The sequence below is a fragment of the Panthera leo genome, chromosome B3 (genome assembly GCF_018350215.1).
Source record: "Panthera leo isolate Ple1 chromosome B3, P.leo_Ple1_pat1.1, whole genome shotgun sequence".
In the NCBI taxonomy this organism is placed as follows: domain Eukaryota; kingdom Metazoa; phylum Chordata; class Mammalia; order Carnivora; family Felidae; genus Panthera; species Panthera leo.
Window position 1 is genome coordinate 98113075 of NC_056684.1, and position 16282 is coordinate 98129356.

Consider the following 16282-nt stretch of genomic DNA (forward strand, 5'->3'; position numbering starts at 1 on the left):
CACAAAAAAGGCATGGGCCTTGCTGGTGGCCTCACGTCTTGAAGTTTTGGGGTTGCCTGGTGAACTCAGGACTTCTGACTGGACTCATCAAAGCCTGGCAGCCCTCCTGCCCTAGACCTGCTTCACTCTCTGACCTCTCAGGGAAATCCCTAAACTGCCCCACATCAAATCCCCAACTTTACACAAAGCCAGTGTAAAACAGTACACTGGGGCTCCAGGGGGTGAAAGGTCAGGAGGAGAATCTTGAGTGTGGGAGGGGAGAAGAGGAAAGAAGAGAGGAAAGTTGGTTAGCACTTACAAGATAGAAGCTGGTGAGTGCTGTGAGAGACACAAAGACAAGCTGGAGAGACCATTTTTATGACATTTGGCTTCTCTGAGATATTCACAGGCAGAGCTTAACAGTTTCCAAAACAGACCTACTGAATCAGCCATTTTTTTTTTTTAAAGAAAAAGGGGCTATAAAAGACTAAACTTGATTAACTCAGAGGTTCTTCATAATCTAACAGTGTCTATCTGATGGACCTCTTCCACACACACACACACCCAGAAATCCAAAAACAAAAACGTGGCAAGCTGATCAAAACAACTGGAGCAGCCTTAAGTCTTAAACCGATCTTATTTTCCCTCCTGCCAGAGCATAGAGACACTGGACCCTCCACTTTAAATAACAGTAAATTCCACATCTTCCAAGAAGACAGTTCTCTAATAGAGGCAGGTGACTGCTATTTTCTGACAATGTTCATGAATACTGATGTGGTGGAAAAGCCCCTTAGGGCACATCCCAGAACCAAAACGTTAATAAATGCCCTCTATTGTAAAGAAATGTGCATCAGCAGGCTCACTAAGTTCAGTAACTGGAATTTGTAAGTACCATTTTTCTCCTCCAAGGGAGCTTTACTATTGCATTACGTTAAAAGTTAGAAATCGTCACAAATATACAATGCAATTAAACCTCACACAGTGACAAGCCTCCAAGCCATGCTTCCCCTGGTTGGCACCCCCTCATTTGAATAATAATTGCTGCCATTCATTTTACAAGCATTCCTATATCTTGTATGCCTCAAAGGACAGTTTGCAGCAATGGGAAAATTACATGACAGACTAAAAACACACATGACATTTACACTAAACTAATGGGAAGACTAGTCAAATCTGATTTTTTTTGTCATGTGTCACCAGCACATAATAGAAATTCACCTCATCATTTTTCCTCTCCAAATTTCATACGAATGCTTTTTTAGAAACATAATTTGCCTTTCCGACAAAAATAAAGTAAGTATCACATAAGAAAAAAACGTTACTTCAAACCGCACACACAAAAAAACGGCAACAGGAAGTAGAATAAGGAACCTAACGTTGCATAAAATCATCTTACACAATCATGGAGATCAAATACATACAGTTTTCACATGTATGCAGTACAAACAGATCCAGGATGAGAAACTCAAGCCAAGTGTTGAACCAAGTGATCTTATTAAACGAGACAAAGGCCCGTGTAACTATCATCACACAGAGGAGGTTCATATCTAGCAATACACAGGGAAACTGATGAAAGAACACTCAAAACATTAAATGCTAGCTGAATCGGGTAGAGAAATATGGACTCTTCAGAAGGACACAGTGCAGGAAAATGATGTTTACAGCACTATGCAAAAGAGAAATGATACAAAGAGATGTTGTTTCATTAAGAAAGAAATAGTTGTGAAATGTTTTATTCTAGTAAAGCATTCAGATGATTTTGGTCATTTACTATAGATAATGTGGACAGGGGCAATGTGGAGAAGGGCAAGCCCATTGCCCATCGTAAAAGGCAAGTCCACGGGACATCTGGGTGGCTTAGTTGGGTAAGCGTCCAACTCTTGATATTGGCTCAGGTCATCATCTTGCAGTTTGTGGGTTTGAGCCCCACATCTGGGGCTTGGGATTCTGTCTTTCTCTCTGCACCTTCCCCACTCACTCTCTCTCTCTCTCTCAAATAAACTTAAATTTTTTTTTAATAAAAAAAAAAAAAGACAAGTCCAAACCTAAAGCAACTGTATGAAGTCATACTCCAAGACTGACCCAAGGGGCCCCACCTACAGATGGAGATGGATGCAACCACTGCCACACAAAAGAAGTTTCTAGCAAATCCATTCTCCACTCCTAGCCATATAGGGCTAGAAAGGGGCAAGAATCAGTACTTGAATCCAGGTCTGACTTCAAAGACTGTGCTCTAATATTATACTGTCTTGATGTGGTAGTAGTGGTGATGAGAGGGGCGTGGAGAATGAGATTCATTCTTGCATATCTGGAATCCAAGGAGGCTGTGAAAACGTGTGTTCAAATTCAGGGATGGGGAAATCTGGGTTCCTATCCTGCTGCTGCTTCCACTGAGTTGCCTGACCTTGGATGGGTCAATGTACTTTTCCAAGTTCTCTAAGGTTTCTTTGTCATACAGGTCAACACCGAAGTCTAAAATCTGTGATGGACACAAAAGAACGGTAAGTCCCCTCTGTCCAGAAAAGACGTTACTCATAAGAGTATCAGTGGAATACTGCAGAAATCGGATCAGCCTTCTGGACCATACTTTCTCCAGAGAAAGAGACAGTCATTACTGAAATAAAGCAGGTAGAAGAGAACAGTCTTTCAGCACTTTTTCCCCACCTCTCGTTGGGAGCCAAAGATCTTCCCATCAGACTAAATACCTCTGAGAGGCTCAAGGTTCACAGCATGTAAAACCAAAGTTAATTTTGCAATAAGTCTGACAACCAAGTATTAATACAGAAGTAAATCTTGCAGCCTCTTAATCAGATTCTCTTCTTGTCCAAAAATGGGAACCACAGACCCCTAGGAGTTCAAGTCAACCTTAACAGAGATGGTTGTAAAAGAAGGGAGTGATGGTCTACACAGGGTCATAAGACAAAATGGGAATCAGAAAATATCCCTCACCATTTCAGGTTAAACTATGGTGGCTAAACAGTAAGATACAGCAAAAGTCCAGACATTTAATAAGAGACGCAATGAGAAATGTTTCCACCATTTCCTCCAATGCATTCAAAAAGCCTCAGATCAATATGAAACAGGAGGATGAACACCAGGTAGTTATAAATAGACACTATTTGATGATCAAGTGTAATTTTGCACACAGAGAACAAGTCCAAATAATCACTGCCAGAAAGTACTTCTGTATTTCTGATTTACTTTTCAAATGGTTAAAATATGTATAAGAGAAGGAAATTTTAAAAAGCTTTTAATGAACTGGAAACAAACAAGTCTACCATATGAAATTAATCATGATATTTATAAAAGACTCCCCCAAGCACTTTAAAATGAAAGATGGGAAATCTGAGTTTAATTATATATTTGTAAAGCTATTAGATCTTAAAACTAAAAATTTCAAAGCACCTTTGATGAACAAAGTCCACACACCTATGGGACTCTTTGGAAGCCACTGGTAAGTTCTGCTACCAGGTGGCCTGTTTTGATTCTAAAGAGTGCCAAAGACATAGAACACTTCAGCATCCAGGTTAATATTAGCAAGTATAGAAGGAAACGCCTCAGAACCTCAGGGGGCTATTTTGTCTCAAAGTTGTTATATTCCATAAGTAAAGGAAAATGCATTTTTAAAACTATATAAATAACACCTTCAATAAAACCAAGGTAAAGTATACTTCTGTCCTGATTACTAATAAAGGAGAAAGGCATATGAGAACATTTCATTTCTAAGAAACAAAAAGACCAGGAAGCACCTGTGACCAATATCAATTGCTAGGATGAAAACTTGGTTCAATTTAAGAGCTAATGCTGCTCTGTTTTCTTCTATGTTTGTAGTATGTATTTGCTCCCAGGACTGTTCACCTGCCAGGCACATTACCCGACCAGACTGTAAGTTCTTCAGTGTCTTCAGGAGTCCCTTGTCTTGGGCTCCTACCCACCTGACAGGTGCTTCACTGATGACAAAGCTATGGATGGAGCTCTTCTGATTATGTAGCAGGAAACACCTTACCAGCAGTGTCCTGCCTTCTTTCAAATCAGTGATCCACAATCCTCAGGCATTGCAAACACTTACATAGTAAGCACTATGCTCAGGGGAATATGGCTTCAAGTTATAAAGCAAGATCAGATAGATGAATTGAAAGGGTTGAATGGCCTAGTAGCAAAATGGCGTGAAAATGGCAAGTCAATTTCAGTTACTTTCCTTAACCACTGTCAAAAGAAACATTAGGCTTAAAAAAGAAAAGCCAAGAATTCATTACAGATGGATTTTAAAATAAAAATAAACAGAAAATATTCATATTGAGGAAAACAATGCATTTTAGCTTATTCCTTTTTCAAGAAAAAAAATGACCAATTCAGCCCAATTCCAATAAAGGTAAACTTGGAAGTTTTGTTTCATTTAAAAATTACACTCATTAACATTTAAAGATACATTTGAACCCTAGGCATGCAGGAAACTGTTGGATACTACTGTATCCAAAAACCAATTTAATGGAAAACCTTAGTCTATGATAAACATAAATAAGTTGCACAGACTAGCAGAATGCCTAACATATAGGACACACACAATATATATTTGTTGAATTAATGACTATATTTAGATTTGTCATGCTACTATTTCTTTCTCCTTGTTAAACCAAATTCCTAAGCCTTGTACATTTTTCTACAATTACCATCTAAAGAGAAGAAAGATGATTGGCATTGAAAACAACTTACAATTTTACAACTTACAATCCGTACTCAACGTCTCAAGAAGGTGTTAGCCCTTAGAATTCTTCAGCAAATTCTAAGGAATTTTTTCCTTATAACTATAGACTATATAGAATATCTCAACAGCATATGGCCAAGTTTATGTGATCATCTGAGGAGAATAATTCAGTTTCATAAAAAATGCAAATCGAACGGTAGTGCATTAATTCATGCCAACCCTGCTCTCAAGACAGTCACCAGAGACCTCCCACGTGAAATCAATATGCATACATCTATTTAACTTTTATCACTGGCTCACTAAGTAAATATCAGGCTACAGACCACTTAGGTATTCATTATTCACAGGCAAATAGCAAACGTAAAAAGCAGGCTGATAGTGTCAAGTTGTTAACAAATCAATCGATAACTGCTCCCCTGTTCTAGTTTGCTGAACGAGGGCAAAGATGTACAACATCTGGAGCAAACTGTGTAAGTGCTAAGGTACAATCTGTGCACAGCAGAGGGATCTGTATTTATGCTGATGCGGAGACAACCTCTCCAGGAACCCTTAGGTTGTATCTGTTCTTCTCAGGCTTTAATAAGCACTGAAACAGATCCACTCTCGGTGCTATTCCTTATACAACAAAAGGGCTGAGATCCCCAAGGACCACAGTAGTGGGAAACGCTACTCCCTTAGCTCTCCAAGGTGTCCGAGATGGAGACAGAATGAAAACACATTTGAGCGCGTTACATGAATGAGGAACAAATGATTTCATCCTCAAACTTCCCAATTCTATGACTTTTGCAGCAAGATTTTTAGCATTTTTTAGGGACCACATGTTTTCACAGGCAGCTAATCCCTCCCCCAAGAGTGGCCAAGAATGGGTTTCACTTTCGTAAAACAAACAACAACCTCACATTTTTTTTCTTTAAGTGTGAACCCTGATAAACATGATGTTCATAGTGCCAAGCCCCTGGGAATAGCATCCTTTGTACATTAATTTCAGGGTGATCACTACTCCCATCTGTCTCCTGTCACAGACAGTCAATACATCCTACTGTATCTGAGGTCACTTATCCAACTTGTCATCTAAGAGACAGCGAAAATGAAATGAAGAAAAAGAAATTCAGTCACCGGAATAAAGTTGAGCTTCATGACTCCTTCCTCAATTTACACATGATAAAAACCACTGTCTACAAAGCATCATCAATGACAACAGAGCTCAAAAAGCAATGCCCATTTCTTCCTCTCATCCATTCCAAAAATCAGCAGCAAGACTCAACTCAAAGCCATACAAATGATGCTCTTAATTATAATTACAAAAATTGAAGGCAATATGAGGTCAAGACAGATCAAACACCCTTTCCACTAACAGCAGGAGGTATATAAAAAAAAAAAAAAAGGCCCCTTCTCACTTCCTACTCATTTCTGTCACTTGATCTGTGGGGACAACATGACTATTTGTTGTCAAATGCAGAAGTTAACATCGGCACACATGCATATCCCTGCTGGAAGCAAGTCCTGCTGGGTTTTAAATGAACCTGCACTGTATTTACTTATCCTCCTGTCTTATTTCCTAGGTGAAAGGTTTAATTAATACTTCACCCCAGAAACACAAGAAATAGCTTTATTGGGAGTAAAAGTCATAACAGCAATCTATTCATCCTGTGAGCGGCAATTTTCTTGCTACGTTTTCTTTCTCTTCGAGGGAAATCTCAGTCCCCTCCCTCTGCCCTAACGATGAATATAGAGTCCCCAAAATGATCCACAACGAACAAGAGTTGGAAAACATGCTCTTATTGCTTCTTTTTCCTCTCTCTTCATCTGGGAAGCTCAGGGCACACCTTTATTCCAGAGCACAAATTCAAGCGGGCCCTTGCCACCCGAGCAAACCACACTGCTGGGTCCCACCCATTACATTTTTTCTGTTTATCAGGTTAACAGCTAGGGGCACACACAGCCAGGATGTTAGAAGCAAGTTGCAACATGCGTGCTCTGCACCCCACCCCCACCCCGGACAGAAGCTGCACCCACTTCCCGCTGTCTGCCTTCTCCCCCAGACCTTACCCTGCCCAAGAGGTTGTCCTGAAGCAGCGTCTCCTGGAGCACTGGGGCCACCTCCTCCAAGCTCAACATGTGGCAAAGGTCGGTGAGTTCCTCCTGTCCCAGGGACCCGGTGCCTGTCGTGTCAAAACTGTCAAACAGCTCCTTGAGTCGGGCCTCATGCTGGTCCTGCTCCACCTCATCCATCCCATAGCCCACGGCGCTCACCTGTGTGCGACAGAGACAAGGGCGGGTGGTGGCAGCCCGGGAGTCCTACCCCTGCCCTCGCCAGCCCCTTGGGAAGGTTCTGTACGTCCTTGGTCCCTGATGCTGGTCCATGAGGACCTCGGTGGAGGCAGGCAGGAGAGGCGATGCTGCACCCTCACCCCTCACCCCACCCCCAGCAAGACCTCAGGTCTCTCCAGGAGCCAGCCCTGGCCGGCCAGGCGCCCACACAGGCACTCACACCAGGGCCACAGCTACACAGGTCACTCAGGGTAACGTTACCAGAATGAGGGAGTCTCCTCTCCTGCCTGGTCCTTGGGCAGGCGGCCAGTCTCAAACTCAAGACTGAAAGCGCTTCTCTATCAGCTCACGAGCCCCTGGACGTACAGAAGGTGAAAGGCCACTTCTGACACTCCGTCCTTTCAAACTAACTGTTAGCACCAATATAGGCTGCAGGGCCCGAGCTGTGAGGCAAGTCGGCGAGCTCCAGACCACCTGCCCAGATGTCGCAAGCCACCGCTGCGGCCACGCTATCTAGTTCCACTTGGCTCAGCCTAGATGCCCCCCCATCACAGTTAGCATGGAGGCTTGCAGCAAGAGGCACTGGATGAATATGTCCGATACAACACAAAACCACCTCCCTGTTTACATGAGACACAATGCCTTTTACACAAGTTCCCCCAAAAGCAGTGCAATTAACTTCACTGGTGCAATTACGTGAGGTGTGACAGGAAGGGTATTCCCTGAAGCTGGCTTTAGTCCCTGGGGGTTTTAGGCAATGCCTAATTGCCTAGAGAAAGGGGAAAACACTATTCCAACCTTTCAGACTATGAGCTTCAGAGGAGCCACAGACCATATGAATCATACAGAGTCTCAGGGAACCTCCATTATCCAGACCACCTCATGTCTGTCTGTCTTCCTTCTTTTCAACCCCCAACCCCAGGCTTCCCATTTCCCCACCTTCCATGGGATCAATAAAAACACAGGCTCATGATTAACTCAGAATCACTTCTGCTAAAAACAGACATCATAAAGTTCTAGGTACCTCATATTTTAAGAGTGAAATATGGGGGTTTCTTTGGTTGTGCAAGAATTCATTTTTAATGTGTTGGGTCTTCCGACGAGAGCCTGAAATGCACATGTCTGAAGCTACCTTCACCATGACGCAACGGAAGCCAAACACAACCTAGACCCCTGAGACAATGACCTCAGCCATCTAAACCAGGCTCTCAGCACCAGCCCCTTGACTATAAAAAGCAGCACTTTCAAAAAATATATTTATCTTGCCCATATATTTTTTTTACTGTGATAAAAAATACATAACGTGAAATCTAACCTAACAAAAATTTATTAACAAAATTTTAAGCGCGCACAACCGTTTTCTTCGCTAAACGTGCACTGTTGTACAGCGGATCTCTAGAATGTTTTCATCCTGCGTGACTTTGTACCCACTGTAGAACAACTTCCCATTGCCCCCTGCCCCAGCCCCCGGCAAGCATCATCCCAGTTTTCAAAGCAGCACCTTTAACTAACAAAAGCCCTGAGTAAGAAAACTCTCTAACTCAAGGGCGATGTGCATATAGCAGATGGACAACACGGGCGACACACAAGTTCAGGTGTTGAACGTGGCCAGAACTGTAAATGAGAGAGGCTTCCATAACACATCAGTGCTGCTCTAGGCTGTGCTGTTTTCTTCCCACAGGCAGCCATCCAAAACATTACAAGCTAAAATGCAACCATGACCACCTGGAGTTTCAGCACAATGAGGTAGACTCAAGGTGTTTTCAAACAGCTCGGCCATTACTCAAGGCCACTACTCAATTCGTACTGGGGCCGCTCATTAAGGCAAAGCAGCACCATTTAGGTCCAGGCTCCTGGTCTCGGGGTCTTCTTTCTCAGCTTTTCTATTACTAAGGTGCTGTCGGTTCTGGCTGCCTTCCCAGGATTGGTCTGTTGGGTTAACTAATCACCATGCAAATGTTTTCAAAATAAGTTGAGAGTGCGATATAAACATCAGAGCATCAGAAAAGAAACACCAAGGTGTTAAGCGAAGCCACAAAAGTTAGGGATTTAGACAAGACCAATGCCTGGCTAATGAGACTCCGTTAGAGTCTGTCAGTTTGTTGTCGCCTAGGATCTGAGAATCCCCAGGGGCCCTGGGATTTTCAAGGTTGCAGTGACTCTCAGACTCACTCTGAATTTTACAGTCCCCTGGGCTATACATAATCTGACCAACTTCATAAAAGGCAGACAATTCCACTTTTACTTGATTTTGCATATTTAAAAAAACCCTCAAAAGTGAAAGAATTCAAAAATTTCCCCTTTTTATTTTTAAGGCATGGGGATTGGTTCACTGAGACCAATGAAAGGGGACCATAAAACTCATAATGTACTGAGAAGTCCTGATCTCATCCATGGCTTTGGATTCAATAAGCTATCATGCCCTGCTCTTTGGGAAGTCATTGGATTTTTCACTAAATCAAATCTCTTTCATTTCACAGCAGCTTTCCTTATTTATCTCTTTTTTTTCATCTCCCTCCTTCCCAAGACGCTATGCTTTGGAGAACATTCTTTTGACTGGAGGGGGAAAACAGCCTCAACCCTGTGGAACAAATGAGCATACGGAAACATCCAGAAGATGTTACATATGGTGACAAGTTGTCAGTCCTCGTTTGGCACAGAACGCATTTTTTTTTTCTGGTTGATATTATTCCTCAAATGTTCGTGAGTAATTTCATGTGCAAGAATTTTTTTTTTCTCCCTGCTTGGCAGAAATTTCCGTAAGGACAAGGTCCACAACTTATTTCTTTTATATCCTCCCCCAAATGCATAGCACAGTCTGTTCCTCACACCAGACACTGACTCAGTGTAGGGAGATTCCATGAGTGGAACCTTACCCTGAATGAGTGATGAAATGAGCCTATGAAGATTCTGAAATGCCCATTTCTTCCACAAGCACACCTCTCCTTCCCCCATCTGACCCCTTTTGTCAAAGGCATTTTCCGTCTTGGATATCACTAAGCAGAAGCAGAAAGCCAGAACCCACTGCCAACCTGTAGCATCTAGAACTGTCCGGAGTTTGATTAAGGAGTTAGTAATTAAACATGGATTCATAAACTTCGGCTGTAATTTTTTTTTTTTTTTTTTTTTTTGAGAGGGGCGGTTATAGGATGTGACTTCGGAAGAGAATCTGTACTAAACCACTGTCCCAAGTCCCCTTGTTTATAGAATGGGAATAATAATACCCATCTGGAAGGGCTGTCCTGAGGGTTGAAGATGGCAAGCAAGTGAGAGGATGACCCCAGAGAAAGTTGATACAAGAGGGGAATTGAGAAAACCACCAAGAAGATACTTGTGACTGACAAAGGCGGGGTGAACTGAAGTCAACCAGCCCTAGATCTGCTTTCAGAGAAGCAAAGCGGGAGCTGCGGAATGCCATTGGGAGAGCAAGAAAGCACAGGCCAGGTATTATGTATACAAACACTGTTCTATCACTAAATGGTCAATGGTGGCAGGTAAGGCTCAGGGCTTCTTCCATTTTTAAAGGCAGATTATTGATAAATTTAACATCAATCAAAAGCGGAAAGTCTGAAATATTGTTGGGAGTTAAGAAGAAACTTTTATTTTTTTTTAACTCCTGAACATCTACCATAAGTCTGGCCTATGTTGAGTACTTTACATAAATGATCTCATTTAATCCTTCTAATTCTTTAAAGTAGACACCATATTCCCATTTAAGATGCAGAAATTGGGGCTTGGCAAAATTAAGCAACTTCTCCAAGGATACGGTGCTAATATGGGGATGAAGTGGAGATCAGAACTCTGGTCTGACTCTAAATTGTACTATCTCTCAGTCCTGTGGATGCACACAGAACACATGAATAGGACATCACTGGCAAATCACTTATCTCCACCTTTCTGTGTTAATCAGCTAACCACTAAAGTCCCAGAAACCACTGCAAAAACCTGATGGCCACAAACCCCTCCAAATTGGAGTGGGGAAGGATGGGGTTTCTTCCTCCCTACCTCTCTTAATCCACTTATTGAATAATTACAAGGCACTAGAGAGGTATGGAATGAGCATTCTCTTTTTTCCAAAGCAGTTTTGGGATTTGGGGCAAAGAAGAAATAAAATTTTGTATAAAAATGACCATGGAGAGTTCCATATCTTCAGCAGTGGGCACAGTACAGAAATTGATAATTGTTAAATTACTTCCTCAAAATGCTTAAGTATGTCTGGTCTGTGCAATCAATGCTTTCCATAGTTAAAGTCTACCTGATACCCACCAGTGACAGAAATCTTACTCAGAGATGAGGAAAGCTGGGCTTTGAGTAATAAACCCTCTTTCAAATTGCCAAGAATAACTCCAGTTTCATAAAGCCTCCCACAGGTCGTGGCCTCTCTTCGCCATCTACTTTCCCAATCAAATTGACAGAAGCCTTTACAATTCCTTTGGAAAAGAACGGTCGGTGCAAGCAATATTTTGGAGTTTTAACTAAGGATGGTTAAATAAGAGGCAAATGCACCGAGCCATTAATCACAACATTTACCACCCAATAACCACCCATAATGAGAACTATTTGGAACAGTTTCCTTCCAAATAACTCCAAACAAGGCTGCCAAAATGTGCAGACCCTGACGGGTATGGCCATTACCGATCTGTGTCCTTGCGCTCCACTTGGCAACCCCGGCTGATGAAATCAGGGCCAACTGGGCCTGGAAAAGACACAGGTGGAGGTCCAGCTGGAATAATGAAGTCCCCAACATAAGGCCAACATGAAGTGGATACATGAACTTATGAACTTTCCAGCATCCAAGGTACACAGAAAGGAGCTTGTAAGAATGGCACCCCAGCCAAAGGGGACGTCTGTTCTGGGCCAGAGGGAGTGAAAAAGGGACAAAGTCTGGCAAGGGAAAACCAAATAATAAATGAGCACAATGCCAGAGCCCCTCGCCCAGGCCTTTTATTTCCCTCCAGATGGTCCAGCAGCTGAACAGCTATGTGGAATGTCTGGAGGCCCCTCCTGGCTCGGCCGCTTTCCTTAGGTATCATAATAGATGCTTTCAGATTTGTGTTCAGACATAGCTGTTGGGGGTCCGCAGACCAGGCAGTGGCCACCAAGTGACTTATTTAGTTACTTTATAACCAAAATGGTGAACATGGACAAATCCTGCTTAGAGAAAGCTTTTCATTCATGCCTTTAAGCTTTCACCATTTGGCAAGTCAGAGTCTCATAATGCCAATGATCAAATTAAAATGTTTCTTCTTCCCTCTTTTCTGCAAACACTTTAATTGCAAAGATCTCCAGCCTTAACATTTTGGACTCATTTCAGTATAAAATGAAATAGTGACAAGAATAAATTCAAGTGCAGGAAAAGCTTAATAGAAAAAGCAACAGTCTTTTTTCATCTACATATCTCTGTATCTGTATTTACATTACATTTGTATAAAATATTTCTGCCAAAAACTATGGCTACTCATCAAAATGACTCCTGTCAGGTAGCCTCCTCTCAGTTCAGAGAGTATCTCACTTCTAGCTGGATACTGCAAGCACAAGAATATCACCCAGAACAAAATCACGGCATAAAGAGAGAACACCAAAGTTTAAATGCCACTGCACAGAAAAAAAAAAAAAAAAAAAGTCACATTAAATAAATATGAAAGAAAACAACAACCTCTGTTAATCTACACTATAAAACTGAATTTAACTAAGGACGTCCTACTAGCATTTATTCTACATTAAACATTAAAAAAGGTTTTAGGATTTTAATATTTAGTATATTGATGTGTACCAAACCCAAGCTTTTGTTAAACCTAATGGCTATGTGGATTACCAATCAGGTGGTTAACTCAGGGCAGCTGGAGGAATCAAATCATTAGGCTAGCACCTTGCAGCTTCGGTAACCTGTAATCCGCTAGTAAGTAAAATTACAGAAGCAGAAAACAGAGCTACAGGTTTGTTTATTTATTTATTTTGAGAGAGAGAGAGAGAGAGAGAGAGGGATCAGGGGAAAGGCAGAGAGAGAGAGGGGAAGAGGCTGAGAGAGAATCCCAAGCAGGCTCTCCACTGTCATCTCACAAACCATGAGATCATGACCTGAGCCGAGACCAAGAGTCCAACGCTTCACCGACTGAGCCACCCAGGCACCCCTGGTACTTTCTGAAAAGAGACTGCCTATAACAACGTTCACTTCTCAAGCCGCATGTACCTGAATTAATTCAGAATGCCTGCGGCTATGACTCCAGTTCCCGGAGGAAGAGCTTCCCTTCCCTCATCTATAAACCAGGTTTTCCCACCTTTGTTTTTTATGTGGACATTAGAACACAAACACTTCGTAATTTTTCCACCCAAAAGTTTGAATAAATTATTAACTGCTGATATACATTGCAACAAAGAAGTGTCCTAATTTCAAAAAAAAAAAAGTTGCTTGCTTCTACATTCCCATAATCTTTTTCAAGTTCTATTTTATTCGTAAATAAGAACATCTTTTTGTAAGCCTCAGTCTCTCCACAAGCCTCTGCCCAACAGATGCAAGCTCAATAGCCAGAATTCAAACCACATAATTTATTGGCTTACAGATGAACTGGCATCTATAAAAACAACCCCCCGCCCCGAGAAAAGGCTTTAGGCAGCTTGAATCCCACTTGAATACTCTGGTTAAACTTGCCAACCCTTTTTCAAGGTAAGACTGATAAAATGCATTTTCGTTACCAACACAAAATGGAAGCATCAAGATTGGTGAAATGTTAGTTTAGAAAGTCATTTGCAGTGACATTTAAAACAATTTATTTTAACAACATTTGACTTGCGATAAGAATATTGCCTATTAAATTAAAGTTGGCTGTTCAGAATTCACTGGTGCCCTGTTCTCCCCCTCTGTGACAGTTAACATCTTTTGATACTAAGGGTCATCACATATCTAAAATGGAAAAAGGACAAGAAGAAAGACACCGGGCTATTCTGAGCAAGTGCCTATTAAAATGACTGATCCGTGACATTTTAATGCGAAGACTGTACCCCTGATGGCTTCCATTCCATTGCCCTCTAAAGCTTTCTCCTGCCGTGGCAATATCTCTGTTGATGTCCAACACATTTGGAACATCTGTAAGTCCTACCCTTTACCTATATGGCGGTTCAGAAGGCTTTCCCCTAAGGAATCACCAGAGAACAGGTGGAAATAAACAAACCTGCAAATAAACTCCCCCCGGGAGGTCACTCTTCCTCCCTAAGAAACAATGACAACAGCTGAAGAGACTACAACAAACTGGTTTTTCAGCCAGCCTGTAATGTTACTTTTACACACAGTCTGGAAATTATCACAAACACACGCCCCCGCCCCCAACTCCAGGGCAAGACCTGCCAATATTTCAGGTCATCCACCCCTACGCTAGCCACTAGAGAAGACTCAAGATAAAATTAAGCTGACACAGAAAAAATACATTTCCTTGTAGACTGTCAAGCCTCTGCAAAGCAGCAGGATGAATTTATGTTAACATATTTAAGGCAGCCCAACCGAGAAATCGTCCATGGCCTCAGGAACTTAGCCCACGCACCATGATGGACTTTATCAGGATTCTAATCCAAAAAAGCTACCATGTCAGTCACAAAAGACAACTACGCAATCTGTTTTGATTTCAAAAACTCTGAAGTTATATGGCAAGTCCATCTCAGGAATTCCCCTGCCCCTGCTAAGAAGGCATAAGATCCCATTATAGCTAAGTTGTCAAAACAAGGTACGTGGTAGGGTAGCTTTCCAGCTCCTGTTTCACGTGCACCTTAACCTGGGTTTGTCAGGGCAGAGGCTAGGAAAACGTCTCTTCCTATCTCGCTTTCAACTTCACAGAAAGAGCTTTCGGCAGGAAAGTGTTTCCATCAGCCTTGTCCTTTTGTCAGGGACCGGTCTGGTAGCCGAAGAAGCCCAGCCCTTGGAACCCTGGAACGCTGCACTCCACACTTCCATTCCGCTGGTCTGGCGATCAAGGCTTTCAGGCAATAACCCAGTGTCATTTTGTTCTCTCCCCTTCGTTTTTAGCAACTGCACCGGGAAAGTCTTTCTATGTGCCTTTCTCCCGCGCACCTTCTAAAATTCCCCCATTCGGGGCCCCCAACGGCACTCCGCAGCTCCGAGCACCCAAGCTCATCACCTCGGGTTTCCCCCAGACAGGTTCACTTCAGCTTCTCAATCACAAGGCTGCCCGGGTGGTTCAGGCAACCGAACAGCCACCCTTTCGGCGCGCTCCGGGACTCCAGTCCGCTCCTGGGTCCACACACAGTAGCCGCTTTCAGCTCGCGGCTGCGGGCTGGGACCACGGGGGTGGCGGGGGATCCCAGCCTCGAATGAGCGGCCCGAGGGCGGGCGCGCCGCCGCGGTCCCTGCCAAAGCGGTGCTGCAGATGCTTCTCGGAGCCGCCCGCCCGGCGCGCCCCCGGAACCGGCGGACACCCCCATTGTGTCACCAGGCAGCGCGCTCTCTCGGCCCCCGCCGCCCTCGCCTACCTTCTGGCGGCCTCTCCGTCGCGCCCGCACCGCCGGCCGCCCGCCTCCAGCGCTCTGCAAAGCGAAGGGGGACGCTTTGTTAGGGCTCAAGAAGCGGGACAATACTTCGCAGCCGGCGCCGCGGTTCCGGGCGGGCGTCCTTCAAAAGGACGCGGCCGGGGAGCCGCGCGAGCGTCATTTCCATATGTAAGGAGCCGGCTCGTACAAAAGCGCGGCTCTCCGGGGCCGCGGCGCGCATCCTCCCCGCCCGCCGGCCCGCCCCCCGGCAGCGCAGCCCGCGCCGCCCGGGCCCGCCCCTCCTCCCGCCCGCGAAGGCGCCCCCTCTCCGCCGCGTTCCCCCCCACCCCGGGAGCGCCCCGCGCGCCCCGACCTCGCACTCCCGAGGGGAAGCCCCAGCCGGTCCCCGTGCGGTGTCCGCCCTGGGCGCTCAGGGCCTCGCCGACGGCGCGGGGGGCAATGCGAGGCCTCCGCGCACCGCCCCCCCCGCCAGGCCGCGGAGCGGGGGGGCCCCGGCAACCGGCTCCTCGCTCACCGCGTCCCGGGGCTCAGGCGCCCGGCGCCGCCGCGGCGACCATGGCCGCGGGCGCACTCGGGGCTCGGAGGCGGCGGCGGCGGCGGCGGCGGCGGCGGCGGCGGCGGGACGGCCGCGCCCAGCGCGCTCGGCTCCCGGCTCGGCCGCGGCCACCCGGAGCTTCGGACGCGGGGGAGGAAGGGCCGGGCCCGCGCGGGGAGGAGGAGCCAGGGCTACGCCGGCCGGGGCGCGGCTCCTCCTCCGCGGCCCGCGGCGCCCGGGCAGCCGAGGGAGGAGCGCCACGCGGTGTCCCGGCCCCCGCGGGGTCCGCCCCCGGC

General features: G+C 44.9%; 1 protein-coding gene across 10 annotated transcripts in view; it reads right to left on the bottom strand.

Moving 5' to 3' along the window:
* Positions 1-15991, bottom strand: part of NIN (ninein) — a 95591-nt gene extending 79600 nt beyond the window's left edge. For 2 of the 10 annotated variants that reach the window (XM_042943176.1, XM_042943170.1), the window contains exons 1-3: positions 15804-15950; positions 15434-15487; positions 6734-6937 (exon numbers count right to left, since the gene is read on the bottom strand). In XM_042943176.1, coding sequence (XP_042799110.1) covers positions 6734-6916 — 183 coding nt within the window. In that variant the 5' untranslated portion in view covers positions 6917-6937; positions 15434-15487; positions 15804-15950. The other 8 variants (XM_042943179.1, XM_042943178.1, XM_042943173.1 and 5 more) reach the window with 7 other exon arrangements.
* Positions 15992-16282: the final 291 nt, after the last annotated feature.